Source organism: Maniola jurtina, chromosome 15 (assembly GCF_905333055.1).
Source record: "Maniola jurtina chromosome 15, ilManJurt1.1, whole genome shotgun sequence".
NCBI classification, from domain to species: Eukaryota; Metazoa; Arthropoda; class Insecta; order Lepidoptera; family Nymphalidae; genus Maniola; species Maniola jurtina.
In genome coordinates, this window is record NC_060043.1 from 2,606,698 (window position 1) to 2,631,881 (window position 25,184).

The 25,184-nt window shown below is 37.8% G+C and overlaps 2 protein-coding genes across 2 annotated transcripts in view; one reads left to right on the forward strand and one right to left on the reverse strand.

Annotated features, from left to right (window-relative positions):
• Nucleotides 1-25,184, reverse strand: part of LOC123872428 (calmodulin-A-like) — a 205,707-nt gene that overhangs the window by 162,195 nt on the left and 18,328 nt on the right. The window lies entirely within an intron of this gene.
• On the forward strand, nt 4,001-7,845 carry LOC123872409 (uncharacterized protein K02A2.6-like). Its single transcript, XM_045916671.1, has 2 exons — nt 4,001-4,834; nt 5,139-7,845. Exon 2 carries the CDS (start codon nt 5,210-5,212, stop codon nt 7,346-7,348), a length of 2,139 nt encoding a protein of 712 aa, XP_045772627.1. The 5' UTR covers nt 4,001-4,834; nt 5,139-5,209; the 3' UTR covers nt 7,349-7,845.

A 25,184-nucleotide genomic window follows, 5' to 3' on the forward strand; every position in this document is an offset into this window, starting at 1 on the left:
CTTTGCAATCAGACATTGTGAGGTCTACATCTCCTGAGGATGCTCCGGTGTCGGGGCGAAACGCGCGTCGAGTGGTGTTGGAATTTGTGTGGTGCTGCGTACCATACAGATTTCGTTGGTTTGGCGGATTATAGCAAATTAAGCTTTTATATCATCCTTGAATAAATGTGCGTTTTAAGCAATATAACTCGCTTTAACGGTGAAGGAAAATGCATGGTTTACAGTTGTGTTACTTGGCCAGTGGGGTGGGCAATGGCTTATTTATTTTTAACCCCCGACCCAAAAAGAGGGGTGTTATAAGTTTGGCGTGTGTATCTGTGTAACTGTCTGTGGTATCGTAGCTCCTAAACGATTGAATATAAACCGATTTTAATTTAGTTTTTTTGTTTGAAAGGTGGCTTGATCGAGAGTGTTCTTAGCTAAAATAATAATCCAAGAAAATTTGAAAGTTATCAGCTCTTTTCTAGTTTTCTTATGGAGGTTTTCGTATCGGGTTTTTTTTTTAATTTTGAGCTGTTATTAGTCTGAGAGGAGGCATGTGCATTTTAGATGACTTGATCACTTAATATCAATGAGATCACACCTGTGTTGCCTTCGAATAAAATAAAATAAAAAGTTTACATAGATACCTATAGTAGAGTTGCTTTTTAATATACCGTGAGCACGACACCGTGACGACACCATTAACTCGGTAATCGGTAATGAAACAAGAGTGTTGGGGGTTCGAGGGGGTGGAAAATTACTAAGCCCGGGGGATTACGGGGTACGCCGATAAACCGGACATTTTTGTTGCTAGACACAGTCTAAGGGCTCTTTCACAATACTTGTGATGCGACGTTGAACCGCAAATATATTGTGGAAGGGTTCGCTATACGTGTAAGTACCTAGGTCCAGTTGCAAGACAGGTGGTTAAAGTTATTCTAACGTACCTACAAAACGTAGGTTTTCGTCATCATCGTGTTACGTGTGCCCTTTTTGAAACGAAGTTTGGTTCGAAAAGCTTCTCTATCGAAGTATTGAACACTAATCCATACTTCCATACTAATATTATAAATGCGAAAGTGTGTCTGTCTTTCTGTCTGTCTGTCTGTCTGTCTGCTACCTTTTCACGGCCCATCAGTTTAACCGATTCTGACGAAAGCTACAGGGTTAGCTTATATCCCGGGGACGGAAATAGGCTACTATTTATCCCGAAAAATCAAATAGTTCCCACGGGATTCCTAAAAATCCATCCGCTTAACCGATTTGTATGAAAAGTACCGAGGTAGCTTGCGTCCCTGTAATTGACATAGGCATTTTATCCCGGAAAATCAAATAGATCCCACGGGATCTTTAAAAACCTAAATCCACGCGGATGAAGTCGCGGGCATCCTCTAGTTTTGAATAAAAATAGTTTTCCTCTCTGTATTTTCTTGTATATCGTGTTTATAAGAGATACTCTAAGCACATGAGTAGATACTCTAAGTTTGTTCATTTTAGCATCGAGCTTTGGCCGTAAAGGATGCATTGAAGAAATGCAGATGACCTGCGCTCATGCATTTCTAAGGAAAGTATGGCCTTTGACCGTAGTACGGTGAAGTACAACATGTACCGACGAATAATGAAACAAGATCGTTCGAGGGGGTGGAAAATTACTAACGCAAAGCCCAGGGGATTACGGGTGCGGCGATAAACCGGACATTTGTCGCTACGACGTTCTACTATCCGTGTGTTTTTCCCTCTGACCTTGCTTTATAATTGCAAGTGTAGAGAATGAACTTGAGTCCCAAATAAGGTAAAGATCATCAAGCCAGACAAGACGTGCAGACAAGCTTAGTGGTTAGGAGTTAGAACTTTGATATCTTATTCGGAAGGTTCGCAGCAGCATCTAAGTCACGCAAAGTCCAACTGGATAAGACTAGAAATTGATCTTTTTTACACATTTGGAATTCTCGTTGCTTTAGTTTGAATTTTGTAATTATCATTATCTTGCAAATTCCACAATTGACACTCAAAAAGATGTAGAGCCCTCAATAGCTCAATAGTTAAGGAGGTATTCCGAAAGATCAATGGTTCAAACCCTACCCGCTGCACTATTGTCTTATTCCTAGCACAAGCTTCAAGCTTAGTTGGAGGGAAAAGAGGAATATGAGACATTAGCTAATATTCTTTTAAACAAGTCTAAATTAAAAATATATAACACACCAGACAAGTGAAGGTTGCAGTAACTAGAAAAGAGCTGATAACTTTCAAACGGCTGAACTGATTTTCTTGGATTATAGCTAAGAATACTCTCGATCAAGCCACCTTTCAAACTAAAAACTAAATTAAAATCGTTTCATTAATTTAGGAGCTACGATGCCACAGACAGATACACAGATACACCCGTCAAACTTATAACACCCCTCTTTTTGGGTCGGGGGTTAAAAAAGTGTACAATGGTATTCAATTTGAATAAATGATTTGGGTTTGATCTAAAAGCGTAGGTACTGGTTTCATAAGAAGGAGGTTAGTAGTCTCTCACAGCGTACAGTGAAAGTAAATATTATGGTACTAACAATAATGAAACAAGATCGTTCGAGGGGGTGGAAAATTACTAACGCTAAGCCCAGGGGATTACGGGTGCGGCGATAAAGCCAGACATGTTGTTGCTAGGAGATATTGTCCTTGTGACCTTGCTACTTGCTAGCACTTTAAGAGGACTCTCTCCGTCATTCGTTTCATACAATCGTAGTTCCAATTTCATTTGAATATTAAGCAACCAAAGTCCATTAAATTTTGCAGACATATTCTAGAAACTAATATCTATGTCTGTGGTTTTCCAGATTTCTGTTAAAATATTCGGTTTCAAAGTTACGCGGTCTTAAAAATTTTCATACAAATCTTTGAGCCCCTGTAATTTTAAAAGTACATATTTTTAGAAAAATCTAAAACACCACAGACACAGATATTAGTTTCTTGAATATGTCTGCAAAATTTCATGGACTTTGGTTGCCTAGTATTCAAATGAAATTGGAACTACGATTGTATGAAACGAGTGACGGAGAGAGCCCTGTTAAAGTCCGTTCTTAATATTCAATCTATATGTGATCTGTGGGCAAAATCCCGCTAAACGACTAGCAAGGACAACGGGACTATACTGTAGTGTAGGATAAGTGCGGGTGTATGAATAAAGCAGTTAGCTACCTACCGCGGTGTTTGATTGACGTATGCAATATTGGCGACGAGTCGGGAGTTAAAACGTGTGAAATAGTAACGTGGTAAAATGCCGTTCGGTAAAATTGAACCGTTTGATCTTTTCGGGGGAAAGTGGTCATTATATGTTCGAAGAGTAGAACAATTTATATTTTTAAATGAAATCAAAAGTACGCATAAAGTGGCCACGTTGGTGACGTTGGTAGGTGAACGCACCTATAATTTAATGTGTGACTTATGTGCACCAAACAAACCTGAAGAGAAAACATTTGAAGAATTAGTAACAATAGTAAAAAACCATTTAGAACCTCAACGTTCAATATACGTGGAGCGGGAAGTGTTTCGACAGCGAAAACAAAAAGCTGGGGAATCCATACTAGAATTTTTGCAGCAGTTAAAGCATTTAGCAACGGAATGTAAGTTTGGGCAAAACCTAGAAGAAAATCTATGTGAACAGTTCCTTACTGGATTACAAAGCACGGATATTAAAGCTAGATTGCTGGTCGAGACTAATTTAACATACAAGAAGGCGGTGGAGCTAGCTCTAGGATTAGAAGCTGCGGAGAAGCATGTGGACAGAGTGAGCGGCCGCAATAGTTTGGGCGGTGCATATTCTGGGGACTTCGGCAGCAACATAGGTGCAGGCGCAGGCAGCGCGGCCGGGCCAGGCGGCGCGGCCGGCTCGAGCGCGGCCGGTGGCAGCGGCGAGGCGGGCGGCGAGGCGCTGCACGCGCTGCGTGGCGGACCAGCAGGCCGGGCCAGGCCGGCGGCCTCTTCGGCAGATAAGTGTCGTTATAAGCAGTATAATTGTGATTTGTGTTTACGTAGAGGGCATTTGAAGGTGATGTGTAAAGCGGCCAACAAAACGGCCGAAAAACGGCATAATTTTATGAGTGATGACTCGGAAAGTGAAATGTACAATATACGGGCGGTTGCAAGCGGAGACAAGCCGTTTTTTATTAATGTTAAAATAGGGAATAAAATACTAAAATGTGAGTTAGATACCGGTAGCAAAATCTCGGCTATTAGTGAAAGATGTTACAATAGTATGTTTTCGAATTATACGATTTTGAAAGATGAAATTAAATTATGCTCATACTCGGGCTCGCGAATTGAACCGATCGGGTTTATATTAGTAGATGCATGTATCGAGGACAATCATCAACAAAACTTACAATTGTACATAATAAAAAATGGGAGTCGTCCCTTGTTAGGTAGGAGTTGGATTCAAAAATTTAAAATAAATGAATTATGCATTAATAACATTTTACAAGAAGATAGTGATAATGAGTATCGCGATCGGTTCATAAACGAGTTAAAGACAGAATATTCTTCGGTATTTACGGACAAGTTGGGCGAATGTAAGAAACAAATTCGTTTACAGCTCACAGATAACAAACCGGTTTTCGTTCGCGCCCGGCCGGTACCTTTAGCATTGCGAAGCGCAGTGGAGAGAGAAATTAAGCGTTTAGAAAAGGAAGGATCGATCTATCCGGTTGAACATTCGGACTATGGCACACCAATAGTTCCAGTTATTAAGCCATCGGGGGATATTAGGTTATGCGGGGACTACAAATCGACTATTAACCCAAAATTAAAAATGGATCATTATCCGTTGCCGCGCATCGAAGAATTATTTGCAGCCTTGAGCGGTGGTCAGGAATATTCTAAAATTGATCTGACGACCGCGTACATGCAAGTACCTCTCCACCCCGAGTCGCAAGCGTGTACTGCGATTTCAACGCACATAGGTACCTACGCTTTCAAACGTACACCTTATGGGTTGAACTGTGTCCCTCAAAAATTCCAAAAAATTATGGAAGAGACTCTTAGAGGTTTACCAAACACGGTTGTCTTTTTAGATGATATTTGCATAACGGGAAAAGATCGCGAAACACATAAAAATAATCTGAGAGCTGTAATCGAAAGATTGGCGACTATGGGCCTAACTGTAAAAATAAATAAATGTAAATTCTTACAAAAAAGTGTGTCATACCTAGGATTTATTATTGATAAACATGGTTTGCATCCGGACATGACAAAAGTGGAGGCTATTGTGAAAGCTCCAACACCGGGAAACGTGACTCAATTGAAAGCTTTTCTAGGCCTAATAAATTACTATGGCAAGTTTGTTCCTAACTTAAGTTCATTGCTACATCCATTATATTCTCTTTTAAAGAAAAATCAGCCATGGAACTGGGATATAAATTGCGAAGACGCATTTATAAACATAAAGAATATTTTAGCAAGCGACAGAGTGTTATGTCATTACGATCCAGCGCTTCCGTTAGTTTTATCAGTAGATAGTAGCTCGTATGGTATAGGGGCAGTTCTGGCGCACGTATTTGCCGACGGAACGGAACGGCCGATCAGCTGCGCGTCTAGAACGCTCGGGGATACAGAGAAGAACTACAGTCAACTAGATAAAGAAGCATTGGCGATAATGTACGGGGTACAAAAACATCACCAATACCTCTTTGGTAGAAAATTTATTTTAAAAACGGACCATAAACCTCTGGTGTATATTTTTGGGCCAAAAGGGGGCATTCCACAAACGGCAGCAAGTCGACTACAACGTTGGGCGGCTAAATTGGCAGCGTATGATTTTGACATCAATTACGTGAAATCAAAATGTAACGGCAATGCGGACGCGTTATCTCGTCTACCATTAGAGGGAAAAAAACACGACAGTCCAGTCAAATCCGAAAATCATTATTTACTATATATGAATGAAACGTTACCGGTAAGTTATAAAGAGATTGCAGTAGAAATAAAAAAAGATAATTTATTGAGTCGAATTTATGGATATATTATGTTCGGATGGCCAGAGAAGTGTAAAGAGGATGAGCAGGCATTTTTTGTGAGGCGCGCAGAGCTGTATATTGATCATGGGTGTATTTTATACAAATACCGATTAATAATTCCTCAAAGTTTACAGGAACGGGTCTTATTTGAAATACATTCAGGACATTTAGGAATTGTAAAAATGAAGTCTATTGCCAGAAATTATGTATATTGGCCTTCTATAGATAAAGATATCGAGTCGGTGGGACAGAAGTGTGAAGCATGTCGAAATGTACGGGACGCTCCTCCTAAAACCACTTTACATCCATGGGAATTTCCGGCGGGACCTTGGAAACGACTACATGCGGACTTTGCTCAATTCCATGGTAAATATTATATCGTCGTAGTCGATGCTTATAGTAAGTGGTTAGAAGTGGAACAAATACGTAGTACCGCGGCGTACGATACCATTAAATTTTTTCGTAGTTTATTTTCTAGATTTGGGCTAATTGACCAACTGGTGACCGACAATGGCCCGCCGTTCCAAAGTGCAGAGTTTAAGGAGTTCTGCAGTAAAAATATAATCAGGCATGTTACATCTTCACCGTATAGACCGCAAGGAAACGGAGCAGCCGAGAATGCGGTTAAAACCGTGAAGAAAACTATTAAAAAGGCGGTGTTAGAAGGGGAAGACATACACGCTAGCTTATGTCGATTTTTATTACAATATAGAAACTGTCCACATGCAACCACAGGAGTAGAACCGGCAGTAGCTCTGTTAGGGAGGCGCCTGCGGAATAGACTAGACGCGATGCGCCCGAGTACATCGAAGATAGTTGCGGATGCACAAAGCAAGCAAATAGAAAGCTCGGGCGGAGTCGTACGAAAATTCGATATCGGAGATAAAATATTAACACGAAATTACTCCACAAAGGACAATAAATGGATCGAAGGGGATATAATAGAAAAAACGGGGCCAGTATCGTACAAAATATTGCTAAACAAAGGAAATATTTGTCGCAGACACACAGATCAAATATTACCACTGAGGAATAGTCGTTTCTCATGGAACGTCGGACCCGGATCAGAACCAGAAAGTACGGAGATAAGTATTACGGATCAATATGTAAACACAAGACCGCGGAGACAAAACCAAAATGCCAAGGAGTCGTATTCACCCGGGAAGGATGTAGAGGAGTCCACAACTCAGTTGGAGTCGCAGGAGTGCGGGGAGCAAACGTCGACCTCGACGCCGTCGCCGCGACCTGGGTGGGTACTATCCCCGACGTCCGAGCTAGACGACGACGGGGGGCGGTCGCCATGTCTAGAATCCCCAGTTGAAATTATGGAAAGACCTAAGAGAGCGTGCCGGCTACGTAAAAAAGAGTGAGAAGTAATGATTAAGAAAAACACTTAACTAAGGATATACATAAAAATATTATACATGCATTAAAAAAAAAAAAAGAAGAAAAATAATAATTAAGGAATAGAAAGCTTCAATTGAGGCAGGTTGATTAATTAGATAAGTGGTACATTTTAGCATTTTTTTTAAATAAGTATTACCTAATATAACTTCTTAGTTACGAGAGATAAGTTAAAAAGTTTGTTTTTGATAAATTTGGTTATATTACAAAATGTACTTAAAAGACTTAATCAATTAGTTCTTAGCAGATAAAATAGAATAGGTTTATTTTTTAACGATTTAAGTGTTTAGTTAGGGGGGAAGGAAAAGCAGATAATTATGGTATACTTAATTAGTAGATGGGTAAGTGTTAAGATGAATTACCTAAGTGTTCCCTATGTAAACCTAGTAAATAAGACTTTTTATAGGAAAGAGATGTGTAGTGTAGGATAAGTGCGGGTGTATGAATAAAGCAGTTAGCTACCTACCGCGGTGTTTGATTGACGTATGCAATATATACCAAGTCAGCAACGTTGTTATTTGTCAAAATTAACATAGATTTTTTGATAGGTAAATTAACAACGTTGCTAGTGGTGAGTTATTCGAAACAAAATCACAAATTTAAGTAATGATTAAACTAATTTAATCATAAGAATTGTACGGAGTCTCGTGATTAGATAAGTTAAATCAACAACTCAGCATCAGTAACTTATTTACTGATTACATAATGAAAACGGATGTAAATATAATATTTGCTTTGTTTTGTTTATCTAGTGGTTAGCATTTTCGCCGGCGAACATAGTCCTGGGGCTGATTGCTAATTCAGACCAAAATTAGGTATTGGGCTTTTCTGTCAAGGAATTTTTAGCACTAGCCCGGAGTAAATTGGTGGTGTTTAATCCTTGTGCCTCGAGGATCACGTAAAGCCATCATTCTTACGTCTGATCACTCTCCGGTCGTGTCGGATTGCCGTCCAATCAGACTATGAGAGTGAGGGTGACTTGTGCACCATAATATCTCCCATGCAGATGGCTAATCTCAGTGGAGATGGCCGCCGTAGTTAAAAAGTTGGAAGGACATTAAATGTATTTGCGTTAAAATAATACGTGTTTGTTATTGTTTATTGCTCCTAAGAGACTATTGATAAACTATCCCGTTTGCGAATTTGTAATTATTATCACATTGCGATAAATTCCATGCTAGCTGGTTATATTGCTACCAATATCTATGTATTTGAGCGAATATACTATAATAGATATAATTTTGGATTATAGCGAATAAAAAATATAACTTCTTTTTTTATCAAATAGGTGATATTAGATCATTAGGTAATTATCAAAATACATTAAAATATTGCAGGTCATAATTAATAATAATAGTTAAAAGTTCACCCCTGGCTAGGCAAAGGTGTCGTCTATCAAACTCGCAGAATTGCCATGCTGAATGGGATGGACAACCTTTGCACCAGGTAGGAGTCGCCTCCTCACTCCAACGGGGGACTTATTTATTAACCCCCGACCCAAAAAGAGGGGTGTTATAAGTTTGACGTGTGTATCTATGTATCTGTGTGTCTGTGTATCTGTGTATCTGTGTATCTGTGTATCTGTGTATCTGTGTATCTGTGTATCTGTGTTTCTGTGTATCTGTCTGTGGCATCGTAGCGCCTAAACGAATGAACCGATTTTAATTTAGTTTTTTTTTGTTTGAAAGGTGGCTTGATCGAGAGTGTTCTTAGCTATAATCTAAAAAAATTGGTTCAGCCGTTTAAGAGTTATCAGCTCTTTTCTAGTTTTCTTGTAGAAAAGAAGGTTAGATAACCGTTAGGTTCATAATATTATGTCAATAGACAAATGTCAAGCTGTCAAGATGGACGTTGCCTAAATACATAATTATTTATTTGAAAATGATGTTTTGGAAAACTCAGATACTTTGGATCGTCGGGGGTGTTATAAATTTTTAATTTACACTTGTTTACCTTTTTTCTTAGCAGCAGATAGCGAATCTAAATCAACGTACAACTATACACGTGTACATTGGATCTACTAACATTGATTTACAATCAAGCATCAATCAAGCCAATGTCCACAAACTTCAGATTTTGCAAGCAGGCAACATAAACTATAATATGAAGAATTTTTAGAAATTCAACTCGAGGGATGCCGGGGTGAGTCCATTAGTTTTCATAGATTTTTGAGTTCTTGACGCACTCCATCCGTCCCAATATGAGAATTCTCGTAGCTGTAGTACAATTCATAATAGGAGTTTTGCACGAAATCCGAATTTCCTTTTCCGAAACCGGAAATATCTCCAATTTGGAGCATTGCTGGACCGAACTAACTACAATACTTGTATGAACGCACGGAATCCAATTCGGGTCCAAGCAAAAATATGCTAGCAACATCCGTCGAAAGGGATGACGACTTTTCAAATTTTTTCGGATCAGATTTAGTGTGAGAGGCGAGAGCCTATGTGTTAAGGGGGGTCTCTCCGTCACTTGCTCCATACAAACGTAGTTCCAATTTCATTTGAATATTAAGCAACCAAAGTCCATGAAATTTTGCAGACATATTCTAGAAACTAATATCTATGCCTGTGATTTTCCAGATTTCTGTTAAAATATTCGGTTTCAAAGTTACGCGGTCTTAAAAATTCACATACAAATCTTTGAGTCCCTGTAATTTTAAAACTACATATTTTTAGAAAAATCTAAAACACCACAGGCACAGATATTAGTTTCTAGAATATGTCTGCAAAACTTTACGAACTTTGGTTGCTTAATATTCAAATGAAATTGGAACTACGATTGTATGGAGTAAGTGACGGAGAGAGCCCTGTTAACAATTTTTACGAACGCCACTTGGCAGTTCTGTTAGATAAAAAATAAAAATGTTTGACACGATAAAAACAAATATACCCGCAGTAAAATGTTATTGGCGGAGTAAAATGTCAATTTCCCTCGCATTAGAGTTTCCGAGGGATGGAGGGTAACAGGGCAGGGGTGAAGGGAAGGGAAGTTGTTTTCTAATAACACGGGAGGCTTTCCGCCCTATAATGAGTTTCTGCTTTGCCGCTTAGGGTACGTTCTCGACATCTGTTTTCTGACCTTTATTTTTGATTGGTTTTTCTACAATCTACGACGATAATAATCGTTGACAGGTTCGTACCAACATAAACTGTGAAGAAAGTGTTCAACGCAAAGCAGCTCTAATGAACAACGTACATCTGCAGAGTAGAATGAAGCACTTTGACTTTACTCAAACAGACAAAGTTAAAAAGAAATAGATTTATGACGAGTACCTAAATTTGCCTCGTTTACAGTGACAGTTAGTCGTATACAGTTTCTTGAACGCAGCCTGTGTTAGATAATAGCTAGGTAATTGAGAAAGTGAAATCAGGAGGTGAGCGTCTACTACAGATAGACAACTGCAGATTCACTCAAAAATTGCACTTGTCTATCTGTCTGTATTTATCCATCTACCAGACTCATAACTCCTGAATTAGTAAACACAAACTTAAAAATAGTATGTAAATCAAAGGCCTAAACCCGATACCTAATTATTTCAAAAGTTTCAAAAATTGTATAGGAGGGTTCCCAAATACGCTCATAATTGTCTTGTAAGGTATCGTTGACGAGAAGATTCTCAAACAAAGCACAAAACTATTTTTAACTGACGTAACTTTTTTTAATAGAAATGGTTCTACAATTTAGTATTCATACCTTCACGATAAAGGTTTAAGGAAAAGTTCTGTCCAACATAAATACTAGTAAGAACAATCTATTTGGTTCAAAGTTGAAACGGTTAAAATTTTAACCGTAACGTAACTTTAACCGCCTGTGATGCAACTGAACCTTAGACTGCACCGTCAATTACCAAAGGTGAAACACAGTCAAGGGCTAACCTTTCAGCAGATTAAAAAACCAACCAGCCAATGAAACTGACCAAGGTTAAACCGAAAATAAATCACCGTAAGTATACCCATACAATATTAGTAAATCGTTACAGGCATGCAATAGTGCATTATACAAAAGCACTTACTTATTCACATCACCTAAAATTGCTGAAATTGCAGCCTGTTTACAGTTATATAAGAGGCAAATTAATGCATCTAAGCACGCAAGCCTGCCTATACCTGTGATATAGGTAAACTGTGTCAATGAAACTAGCTAGAATATTTTACCTAGCTTTTTATAGGACTGTGTAGGTTCGTGTATGTGATTTCTGGGTCCGTAATGGGGTATCCTTAAAATACCGACTGACTATATATTTTTTTTTTTAATTTTTATAAATTTTTTTTTCTAATTTTATTTAACCAGTAACACTCGTTATGATTTAACGATACCCCATACATCCCAATGTTTAGGCATTAGGAAGTTATGGTGGTATAAAAAACTGACATAGGTACACACTTACATGGCCCTTGAAAACATTGCACTCCTTCATTTGGGTAGTCGTGTAAAAAAGAGCAACCGCCGAGTTTCTTGCTGGTTTTTTTGGGTGGGAAGGGGGAACGTACCAGTAATAGATTCATTTGACGATTCGAAAGCACTTGTAAATATTTAGTTGATAAAAAAATATTTCTATTTCTAAAACGACACTCAACTCTTCCAATTTCGTGGGTGATTACAAGCTTGTTCTATAACAATGGCAAGCCCACTCGTCAAAACTACTGAATGAGTTTGATAAGACTTCTTGAACAACTCAAAGTCCCTCAACATCATTACCGGAGTTCGCTCAATAGATAACTTCATTACCGAAGGTCTAAACTTTATAACTCTCCCGCACGGTCCTGTTTAGAGATCCGTAGCAAAATAGGTTTCGTCTAGTATTACGTGCCACATCCATTTAAAATCTAATATCATAAATGCGAAAGTGTGTCTGTCGTCTGTCTGCTAGCTTTTCACGGTTGGCTACTTTTTATGCGGGAAAATCGAAGAGTTCCTACGGGATTTTTAAAAAACCTAAATCCACGCGGATGAAGTCGCGGGCATCATCTAGTATAAATAAAAGACAAGTGTAAATTAAAAATTTATAACACCCCTGACAAGTGAAGGTTCCAGTAACTACAAAAAAGCTGATAACTTTCAAACGGCTGAACCGATTTTTATAGCTAAGAACACTCTCGATCAATCCACCTTTCAAACAAAAAAAAACTAAATTAAAATCGGATACACAGATACACAGATACATACGTCAAACTCATAACACCCCTCTTTTTGGGTCGGGGGTAAAAAAGGTGAATGGCTGATTGATTAATCAACGCACAGCTCAAACTACTGGAGCGGGCTGAAACGTATGCATATAGATAGCTAGCTAAGTATAGTATTAGGTTAACAAAAGATTTTTAACTAAAGGGGTCAAATAGGGTTTCGAAATTTGTATAGTCCACGCGAATGAAGTCGCAGGCATAAGCTAGTAAACAATAAGAGCTGTAAGGTAAAAATTTAGTCAATTCAGAGCGAGAGTAAAAAGGTAGCTCTGTACATTTAATGTGACCCAAAAGCGGTAATTTTTAAGGCTTTTGTTTCTTAGTTTCTCAGAAAATAAGTAATATCTAGCGGCACTGGGATCTTGGACCATAATACCTATCATTGACTAATGCTAACCTATCGTTTAATGGACCCCTTTTTATAAATGAAACCTCTTAATATTTTTTTTCGGAAGTTACCTCAATGTAAAGGTAGGTGCTAACTACATTATCGAAGGCGTGGAGAATAACTCCCACAGTTTATAACTTCCTCGTGGGCCCTTGTTCCTACGAACTTGATTTATTTGATTCCGAAACTTGTACGAATAACACCTGGGAGGCTGGGACTTCAATTTTCCTTTCACTACCTACAATTTTTCCGATACGATTACATAACCTTTACCTACGATACATTTTTCGCATGAAATAATATAAAAGTAATAAAATATTAATAAATAATTGTTGTTTTTGTTGTATATTACTTAAATCGTTTTTAGTAAAAATATTATATATTAAGTATGTACTTATTTATATGTACGAGTATGTGTTTCTTGTTACATTTAACTTCTTATGTACACATTAAGTAAACAATGAATAGTTTTGTATTGTATTATTTTAGCTGGCAGAAATTCAAAAAATGGACGATTTTAAACTAGTCGGACATACTTCAGCAATTTTTTTTTTAAATATTATTTTCATTGCTGACTAAAACAATGGCATACTCAAAAATAAAGCTAGTAAATGATTTTGCGGCAAGGTTTTGGTAGAGCAAACGGGAAAATTAAAAAAACCGAGTCGGCGACGCATACGAAGGATTCCGTACTATCGTAACTTTTAAATTTTACAAAACTCTAATAGCGAACATTTTGAATTTTTTATTATTTGTTGTTAGAGCGGTTTTAGAAATACACATTCCGTGAAAATTTCAAATCTACCTATTACGGTTCACGAGATACAGCCGACTAATAAACAGGCGGATGGACAGACGGACGGACGGTGAGCGGAGGTTTAGTAATAGGGTCCAATTGGCACACTTTGGATACGGAACCCTAAAAATAAGTACTCAAATTCCATGCGGACAAAGTCACGGGCAAAGAGACTATTTCTTTTTTCTTCCTACTCCCACATACCATTATTATTTACTTCAACCAAACCCTTATAAACTATTTTTGCCTCAGATAACGCCCGTCCTACATATTTCCGCCAAGGTCAGATAAAATAGAAAGGAATAGTTTTATGAGGACTCGCCCTCTATGCTGAGGCCATTACGACTTCTTATAGCTTAAGAATTCTAAGAACGTGAGCTGAATTGTCGATGAGTGGGAAGAAAGAAAAACTCCAGAGTCTATTCTAATGATTTCATTTTCATAGATCCTTTCAGGGCTGATTCTTTACACTTATTCAACGTTTTGAATAGAAAAAAAAATAGGGAACGACTCGAATCCTCAGTTACTTGTAAGTTATTTAACGACAAAAAAATCAGTCCTCAGTTAATCAGTTAAAATAATAATTGCCTCTGAATCAATTTTTACACAACTGCCCAAAAAGGAGTGTACCTAGTGTTTTCAGGGTTCATGTAGGTATGTATGTGTGGTATGTACTCATTCATTCATTCATGACTATACATGAGGCCCTATGTTTAATATTAATAGTATGTAAGCTGTGATAACCACCATAACCCCTAAATGTCTGAAAAGATTTGGAGGTGGGTGTATTTAGAATGCTTACAACATCCCGAGTGAAATTATTTAAAAAATTAAAAAAAAAAATCAATATGCCGGCTGTATTATGTACTTATAGTGCCATTTTCAAATGTGAAAATTTTAATTTTTCAATTCGTTTTTTGGCAGGACAGTCGCGTTCTTTAATTTTTTACTAAAACTTGTAGGTAGGTATACCAAACGAAAGAGTGCTCAACCGACATGCTAATTTAAAAAGTACATAATGTTATCTTGTGCGATGCTACGGAACCTTTCAAATACGAGTCCAACTCGCACTTGCCCAGTTTTTGGTGTTAGCCGCTTTCTATCGAAAGTATGACAATACTGTAATGTAGAATCGTGTAAAACTCAAATCTACATATACTTGTCGATTTGTTAATTGAGTGTTTAGTCCATTTTTAACCCCCGACCCAAAAAGACGAGTGTTATAAGTTTGACGTGTGTATCTGTGTATCTGTCTGTGGCATCGTAGCTCCTAAACTAATGAACCGATTTTAATTTAGTTTTTTTTTTGTTTGAAAGGTGGTTTGATCCAGAGTGTTTTTAGCTATAATCCAAGAAAATCGGTTCAGCCGTTTGAAAGTTATCAGCTCCTTTCTAGTTACTGTAACCTTCACTTGTCGGGGGTGTTATAAATTTTTAATTTACACTTGTAATAATACGAAAAAGACATCTGCCCCGGGGCGATTACAATAAAACGGTTTACAATAAAACCCACCGCTGATAATAACTTATACAATGAAAACTTTCTGAATAAGAAAAGATCACTTTCTTTTACATAGGTACAGGTTTCCTTTTTATTTTATTGCTCCAAAAGAAAAATTGTTATTATAGTTGCTAACTACGTAACGAAGTTTCTATTGGGTTTTTATTATTAAGATCACATACTATTTCTCAAGGTAAATAGGTATATTACTCTAGTGATCCGCCCCGGCTTTGCACGGGTAGCTTATTACAATTTTCGTAGGGATCTTTTTAGTGTTCCGTATCTCAAAAAGAAAAACGGATCCCTTGCACTTTGTTGTCTGTCTGTCTGTCAAGAAACCTATAGGGTACTTCCCGTTGACCTAGAATCATGAGCTTTGGCAGGTAGGTAGGTCTTATAGCACAAGTACAGGAATAAATCTGAAAACCCCGAATTTATGGTTAAATCATTTAAAAAAAAATTAAAATGTGTTTTAATTTTCAAAATAAGATAACTATACCAAATGGGGTATCATATGAAAGGGCTTTACCTGTACATTCAAAACATTATTTATTTTTATATATAACAGTTTTTGATTTATCGTGCAAAATGTTGGAAAAAATACCCGAGTACGTAACCCTCAGTGCGCGAGTCTGACTCGCACTTGGCCGGTTTTCTATAAAAATAAAACATGACACTCAGGAATAATGTAGCTTTCTACTGGTGAAAGAATTTTCAAAATCGGTTCAGTAGTTCCAGAGATTATTTCCTACAAACAAACTTACTATTGTTCCAAGATCCCAGAACCGCCAGAAGTTAGTTGTTTTCTGAGAAACAGAATGTATGGTATACAGTAGGTAGTATTAAAATAAAATGACCCGTCTAAGATGGCTAATTTAAAGATACCAGCTGTCTCTTTTATTTACCAGGATAAAATATCGCTGATGTCACTATGTCCAGGTCTTTAAATATAACCATGCAAACAATCACCTGGATCCGTCATTCTGTTATGCGGCGTGATTGAAAGACAATCCAAAAAACCAACACATTTTCGCATGAAGTGGGATAGGAATAGGAAGCTCGGATGCATTCAGTTGAAAGTTTATGTGAAGTGAAAAATGCTTTCAAAATTAATTTCACGCGGCTTCAACGAGCGTGAATGCTTAACCAGATTATTGTTTTAACTTTTTCGCATTCGTTATAGCAATAAGGCAATATTTGCTTAAAAATACAAAGCAGCGCTGATTTTTCGCAGTCAGCAAGGTTAAACTCATAATCTTATTTGACCACGGAATTCAGTATTTAGCTTTTTAGAAACGGTAGAGGAACTTATGCCTCTCACCGCACAGTTTTAGAAATAGGAATAATTATTTTTTTAGACAAATTGACTTTTTACGTAGGTAAACTAGCTGATCTTTCCGGCTTTGTATACATAATACAAAATTATTATATTATAAAATTCGGTAGAAACAACTTCGACAAGGAGGCTGACAGAAGAATCCAGCTGGGCTGGGCAGCATTTTTAAAGCTACGTCAGGTCTTCGAATCGTCGATACCGCAAAGCCTTAAGACTAAGGTCTTCAATGAGTGTGTCCTACCTGTGATGACGTATGGAGCAGAAACGTGGACACTGACAGTTGGCCTCATCCACAAACTAAAAGTCGCTCAGCGCGCTATGGAGCGAGCTATGTTGGGTATTACTCTCAGGGATAAAATCCGGAACGAGGAAATTCGCAGGAGAACAAAAGCGACCGACATAGCTCAGAGGATTAGCAAGCTGAAGTGGCAATGGGCAGGCCATGTCTGTCGCAGAACCGACGGCCGTTGGGGCAGACGTGTTCTGGAGCGGAGACCGCGTACCGGTAAGCGCAGTGTGGGACGACCTCCAGCCCGCTGGACCGATGACCTGAAGAAGGTGGCGGGGAGCGGGTGGATGAGGAAGGCGGAGGACCGTGTTTGGTGGCGCGCTCTTGGAAAGGCCTATGTCCAGCAGTGGGCGCTTACAGGCTGATGGATGGATGGATGGATACATAATACATAGCTAATGTTACTTATGGATAAATCGGTGCAGCGGTACAGATTTTATCAATTACAAACAAAAAACAAATCTTGTCTCTTTATAATATTAGTGTGACTGTAGATCCCTCTTCTACAATCCATATCCATACTATAATATTATAAATGCGAAAGTGTGTCTGTCTATCTGTCTGACTGTCTGCTACCTTTTCACGGTCCAACAGTTTAACCGATTCTGACGAAATTTGGTACAGGGTTAGCTTATATCCATAAGCTAACCCTGTACCAAATTTCGTCGTCGTCGGGGACGGACATAGGCTACTTTTTATCCCGGAAAATCAAAGAGTTCCCACGGGATTCCCAAAAAGCCATCCGCTTAAGCGATTTGTATGAAATTTGGTACTGAGTTACCTTGTGTCCCTGTGATTGACATAGACGGAAAATCAAACAGTTCCCACGAGATCTTGAAAAAACTTAATCCACGCGGACGAAATCGCGGGCATCCTCTAGTTTGAATATAAAAATAGAATATAAACAACTCGTACGGTATTTTTCCTGCTAGCTAGGTCTTTCAAAAGAAAAATAAATATGCGCGATCTAGGCAAACGCACTGCACTTTAGGCTGCATCATCACCTACTAGGTATTTGATGAGCGCAACCTAAGTACAGTTAAAAAATATTTTAGTGGGCTTACGCATTGAGCGTATTGTAAAATAACTTATACCGTTGATAGCGTTTGATAATTAAATAGCGTTTTGTTTTATTTACATTATACAAGGAACCAAAAACTTAATTTGCTATAATCCGCCAAACCAACGAAATCTGTATGGTACGCAGCACCACACAAATTCCGACACCACTCGTTGCAAAGTCTTGCAATTAGACATTGTAAGGTCTACATTTCCTGAAGATGCTCCGGTGTCGGGGCGAAACGCGCGTCGAGTAGTGTAAGAATTTGTGTGGTGCTGCGTACAGATTTCGTTGGTTTGGCGGATTATAGCAAATTAAACTTTTGGTTCCTTGCATATCATAGACTTCCGCAAAATAACGCCTGCTTCTATAATACATTTATTTACATTATTTTAGGTACGAGAGAATTTATTTAATAATATAATATGAGTTAGATACTCAAAATCGCCGAGAACTGTTTTATATTTTTGTAAAGAGCAGCAACTATCAACTCTACCACTGTATTTGAATTCTGTGGCTTAAACTATGGTTGCTAAAGTCAAATATACCTAGCTATGCACTACAATCGTGGGAAACTCAACAACATCCTGAATTAAAGCACTGTTGGCCTGCATAAATGATTATTTAATGTACGTTGCATTTGAGTTGCTCTTTGGCTGAATGTCCACTGGCATTGAAACTTGCAGAAGTTAGCTCTGGCATATCACTTACATGTTTCTTACACTGTGTAAATAAGTACAAGAAACGAGCAACACAGAGTCTTAGGGTGACAAATCAACATCGAGCTATGCTGCGCTGTATTGCGCTGTGCTGTGCTTCTTAAGCTTCGTTTTTTTAACAATCAACATCAAGCTGTGCTGCGCTTTGCTTAGCTCAGTATAAAAGTAATCAGCAGCTCGTGTAGTCGTTTATCTCGTCAAAATTGACTTTATTTTCAAAAAAACGTAAACATTACGACATAGTTGAATCCGATGAAGATGAAAGTGACGAAGAAGCGGATATGGATATTTTATGTGCTCGACACAGCGCGGCTCAGCACGGCAGGTAGCGCGCCTCGCTCGAGACTGCTGCGTTTTTAAACAGAGCGTAGCCTCACACAGCGCAGCACAGCATAGTTTGTTTGTATCCTCATTAAAATATTAGACGAGCGAGTTGACCAAACATAGCGCAGCGCAGTACAGCGCAGCATAGCTCGATGTTGATTTGTCACCCTTAGGGCGATTACGCATTGCATCCAATACAAATCCGTGAAAATACGTTTCGAAGTAGTCATAGAACTATTTGTATGGTAGCTTACGCACTAGCTCCGACTTCCGTCATCCATGAGAATACCTCGGATGTGCCTCAAATTCAAATCGGACATTATGACGTAGATATGTCATAGAAGTCCACTGAATTAGCTTGGATTTGGATCAGAGATCGGATTAGTGCGTAAACAATATCCGATTTCGGTCCGAGTTTTTTACATCCGTATTTTCACGGGCTCGGATCGGATGAGTGCGTAACCCCTTAGCGAGCGAGTTAGCTAAGTAACTAGAATAATAAATGATCCCATCGTGTCCCATGACACGTAACTAATAACCTTGATGTGTCAAACTAACATGTCTGATAGATCATGATCACGCTATCACAATATAATTAACCTAATACCATCAAAATATTGAGGCACTCACGCCATTATGTAGTATATTGGTTGAGTCAATTATTAATTACTAGCCGATGCCCGCGACTTCGCCCGCGTGGATTTAAGTTTTTTGAAATCCCGTGGGAACTCTTTGATTTTCCAGGATAAAAGTAGCCTATGTGCTAATCCAGGATATTATCTATCTCCATTCCAAATTTCAGCCAAATCCGTCCAGTAGTTTTTGCGTGAAGGAGTAACAAACATACACACACACACACACACACACATACAAACTTTCGCCTTTATAATATTATAAGTGTGATATTGGTTGAGTCAATTATTAATTATTTATTCATCAAATTGTTTCATACTATAACACTCTACGGTTTGGAGACTTACTAGATGACGCCTGTGACTTCGTCTGCGTGGATTAAGTTTTTAAACATCCCGTGGGAATTCTTTGATCTTACGGGATAAAAAGTTGCCTATATGTTAGTTTAAGGGACGCAAGCTATTCATATTGAGATGGAAATGGCTGTATCACACGGACAGACAGGGAGATGGACTGGATGAAACTACAATGGTTCATACAGAACCCTAATAACATCAAAAGTGTTAACCTAATTCACCTAACGTACAGTAAGGCCAATCAAATTAAAAGGTTTCCATTTTGCACTTCTCCATACTTTACCAGTCTCTCGTCACTAACACGATTTCAACGCTGCATAGCTTCCAACGGTTCAAAAATAAAACTAGAAAAAATGTGAAAAACTAAAATCTAACTGCTCACTCACCGGTACCTACTCCTATAATAATTAACGAAACTACCTTTCGTTGATGCACGTGCAAAATCCGCTAAGAATAGTTGTTCATAATATTTTCATGCAAAAAAATAAAACTGTAACTGAACGATTAATGCACATTAAATACATTTAAAAAAAAAATCGAATGAATTTTTGCTATCGATAGTTTTAGCGTGAAGCGTGCATAGGCAGACAGACAGATAAAACTAAAAAATATTTATTTTTCTGGAATCTATATCGATAATAATACTTCCTCCGGTTAAAATTTTAAGGTAAGTACAGACATCGTCCAGTTACAGTTTTATTATATAAATAATATTGCATTGTTTATGTTGGACGCTTTGCATAGTGATGTACAAAAAAAAAGATTCCGACGAATTGAGAAACTCCTCCTTTTTTGAAGTCGGTTAAAAATATAATGGCATGCCCACTGAAATATGCAATAGACGTGCGTTTTTTTTTAAATTTTATTTATTCGTAATAGTTTTACATGTCTTTTATATTTTCTTTCTCTGATCTCGTGATCTCTCTGTTTCGTAATCCTCATTGCAGAAGGTCACTACCATGACCATCAAACGAAAAAGTATTTAAAGACCACAAAAGAAAAATCATTTTTCTTTTGTGGTGGAATAAAATGTACGAGTAGCTACGAAATCGTTTAAGTCGCTTTACAATGTAAAACTCATTTAAGAGTAATCCCTTTGCACAAAGTTTAAAACTACTTTTGTAACTTACTTTAAAGTTAGTAACTTTACACAAAGTGAAGTACATAATGGTACCTAACATGAAAGTAAAAGAGCACTACAACAACAACAGTAGTACTAACTGTAAAGAAACAAAATACTTAATGCTTAATGAAAGTGTAAACAGTTTGTGTTTTTAACCCCCGACCAAAAAAGAGGGGTGTTATAAGTTTGACGTGTGTATCTGTGTATCTGTGTGTCTGTGTATCTGTGTATCTGTGTATCTGTCTGTGGCATCGTAGCGCCTAAACGAATGAACCGATTTTAATTTACTTTTTTTTGTTTGAAAGGTGGCTTGATCGAGAGTGTTATTAGCTATAATCCAAAAAAATTGGTTCAGCCGTTTAAGAGTTATCAGCTCTTTTCTAGTTTTCTTGTAGAAAAGAAGGTTAGATAACCGTTAGGTTCATAATATTATGTCAATAGACAAATGTCAAGCTGTCAAGATGGACGTTGCCTAAATACATAATGATTTATTTGAAAATGATGTTTTGGAAAACTCAGATACTTTGGATCGTCGGGGGTGTTATAAATTTTTAATTTACACTTGTTTTTATTTAACTTCAAGTTTTGACTTTTGCGTCTCATCACCTGCCATCTCACCACATATGATCTCACCTGCTAACGTATTATTAATCCATTGAAGGTTTCTACTAATAAATATTTTAATATCACTGTGTGAAGCAGCAATGTACAACCATCCAATGTCAAATGAGCACGGTGGCTATCATTCAGTGTTGAACACTAAGTTAGCGAATCAGTCCGCTGGTGCTGAGAGACAATGCAGTGGTAGGCTGAGCATACCGTCCGTAGAGAGCGTTTCCACAGAGCATACTCTTCCTTTGCTCAGGCTGAAGTGTCAGTTAAAACGAGACAGATTTATGCCAACGATATAACGCTGTCTCGTTTTAACAATGTCAAAGTCAAAGTGCACTCTATAGATCTCAATATTAGACGGGAGCGGTTAATTTGGGTATGGCAGATTGTGTGCGTGTGGTTCCTTTTTTAACCCCCGACCCAAAAAGAGGGGTGTTATAAGTTTGACGTGTGTATCTGTGTATCTGTGTATCTGTGTGTCTGTGTATCTGTGTATCTGTGTATCTGTGTATCTGTGTATCTGTCTGTGGCATCGTAGCGCCTAAACGAATGAACCGATTTTAATTTAGTTTTTTTTGTTTGAAAGGTGGCTTGATCGAGAGTGTTCTTAGCTATAATCTAAAAAAATTGGTTCAGCCGTTTAAGAGTTATCAGCTCTTTTCTAGTTTTCTTGTAGAAAAGAAGGTTAGATAACCGTTAGGTTCATAATATTATGTCAATAGACAAATGTCAAGCTGTCAAGATGGATGTTGCCTAAATACATAATTATTTATTTGAAAATGATGTTTTGGAAAACTCAAATACTTTGGATCGTCGAGGGTGTTATAAATTTTTAATTTACACTTGTTCAAAACTTCAATTTATAGTGTTTTCTTTGAGCATCATCCAAACTTGTGCGACTAAAGCAACTATGAAGCGGGAACGTCAGCCGCGCGCCGGTCACCTTCCACGATAGGTACCTATTATTTTAATGGCGCCATAATATATACCCATGCGACCACTATACCTGCACTATAGATTTACGTCGTGGAAGCTCCCGCATCCAGCGTTCACAACGCGCAGGTGTGGCCGTATATTTATAATACAAAACCCACTGGCAATTAACTTAAACCGTTTGTCCTCCTTGAATTGTCACTCACTCTAACACCCTTTTGGCGCTGCAGTGCTTTACCGCAAAGTAAACAAATTCAAATGAAAAGCTCTACAGCGCTGAATTCGCTTCTACAATGTAAAGCGAGGTGAAACGCTTTTACGACTAATCCTCGTGGGGCGAGAGGTGAACAGTTTTAAGTTCACTTCAAAATGGGTTTTAAAGAATTACTTACCTGCGATAAAACATTTCAGTTTTTACCCGATTACGGCAAAGCCAATTAAGGTTATGATTTTAGCTGTCTATGTATGTATGTATGTTTGAATCCAGATTTTGTGTGTTCGAGCGTAGGGCTTAAAATACTGGGCCGATTTTGATGAATGAGATGTCAATTGATTCATTGTTAAATTACGGGTGAAGAACATGAAAACTAAAAAATGGGTGTCTCCAATAAAATTGTTTTGCTATTGTATCGAGTGGGGTGTCAAACAAAAAAAGGAGAAAATTCTGAGTTCATGAATATGACAAGTGTAAATTAAAAATTTATAACACCCCCGACAAGTGAAGGTTACAGTAACTAGAAAAGAGCTGATAACTTTCAAACGGCTGAACCGATTTTCTTGAATTATAGCTAAGAACACTCTCGATCAAGCCACCTTTCAAACAAAAAAACTAAATTAAAATCGGTTCATTAGTTTAGGAGCTACGATGTCACAGACAGATACACAGATACACACGTCAAACTTATAACACCCCTCTTTTTGGGTCGGGGGTTAATAAATGTACTACAACATTAAAATATACCAAGCGACAGAAAAACAATTTTATCATAATAGTTCACGTGAACGTCCCCCTACCGGGAAAACCGTGCCGCCAAAGGATTTAGCGTTCTGGTACGATACCGTGTACCGGGTAAAGTGAATTTATTTAAAACTAGACGATGCCCGCAGCTTTGCCCGCGTGGATTGGTCAGATCCCCTGCAGCATCAGGATTGAGGTGTTGGAATCCAAATTTTTTATGGAACAATGTTGTAAAGTTCCCTTCACGATATAAAAAAAATTACGCAAATCGGTTCAGAAATCTCGGAGATATTACATAGGTAGAAAAACACAACTCCATTTTTCAAAATTGGTTAAAAAAGTAGCCTATGTTACTCCATGGTTAATCCTCTACTTGTCTGTGAAAGTCCCGTCAAAATAGGTTTAGCCATTCCGAAATTTAGCCCGTTCAAACAGACACGACACTTCAATTTTATTTATTAAGTAGTAGGTATAGATGGAATTTAATACTAATTCTATGCGATCATAATAATTTTTGCGATCATCGTTAAAGCGAAAGTTTGCATTAATCAAAGTTTATTAGTGCTTCACTTCATCCTTTTTTTATTATTCCGTTATTTTAATGAAAATTTAATTACTCTTGAAGTGTTTCATTAAAGTGCCGGTCTTCTTCACTTTTAATGGAAAAGTTGGATTGGAGAAAGCAATTAACGCTGTACTTATACAAAAAAAAACTAGCTAATGCCCCCTACTTCATTCTTGTGGACTACACAAATTTTACCCCTTTAGGGGTTGAATTTCAAAAATCCTTTCTTAGCGAACGTTTACGTCCTAATAGCTATCTAAGATTGAGCTGCGTGTTGATAGACAAGTCAGTCAATCAGTCAGTCCCCTTTTTAACCCCCGACCCAAAAAGAGGGGTGTTATAAGTTTGACGTGTGTATCTGTGTGTCTGTGTATCTGTGTATCTGTGTATCTGTGTATCTGTCTATCTGTCTGTGGCATCGTAGCGCCTAAACGAATAAACCGATTTTAATTTAGTTTTTTTTGTTTGAAAGGTGGCTTGATCGAGAGTGTTCTTAGCTATAATCTAAAAAAATTGGTTCAGCCGTTTAAGAGTTATCAGCTCTTTTCTAGTTTTCTTGTAGAAAAGAAGGTTAGATAACCGTTAGGTTCATAATATTATGTCAATAGACAAATGTCAAGCTGTCAAGATGGACGTTGCCTAAATACATAATTATTTATTTGAAAATGATGTTTTGGAAAACTCAAATACTTTGGATCGTCGGGGGTGTTGTAAATTTTTAATTTACACTTGTTATCTTGTATATATTTAGATTACTTGGAAATATAACAGTTTGACTTGATTGAGGCAGGGTATTAATTTGTTTTGTTATTCTGGTTTCTGGTAACTCTCAAACTACTCATCCATACTGAGAATGAGAAGTGAAGGAATGTGTATTCCATAATACTAATTGCCAATTCATTGCTATTGAAGTTCCATTAGAGTGCATACATTATTTAATCCCGAATGCCCGCTGGACAGGCGCATATACCTTTCTACTGCAAACTCGCGTGATTTGGAAGATTAATGGTTTATCAGACCCAC

What these genes read in the sequence shown, in the direction of transcription:
- LOC123872409 (XM_045916671.1), top strand. Translation starts at nt 5,210, where the DNA reads ATGACAAAAGTGGAGGCTATTGTGAAAGCTCCAACACCGGGAAACGTG.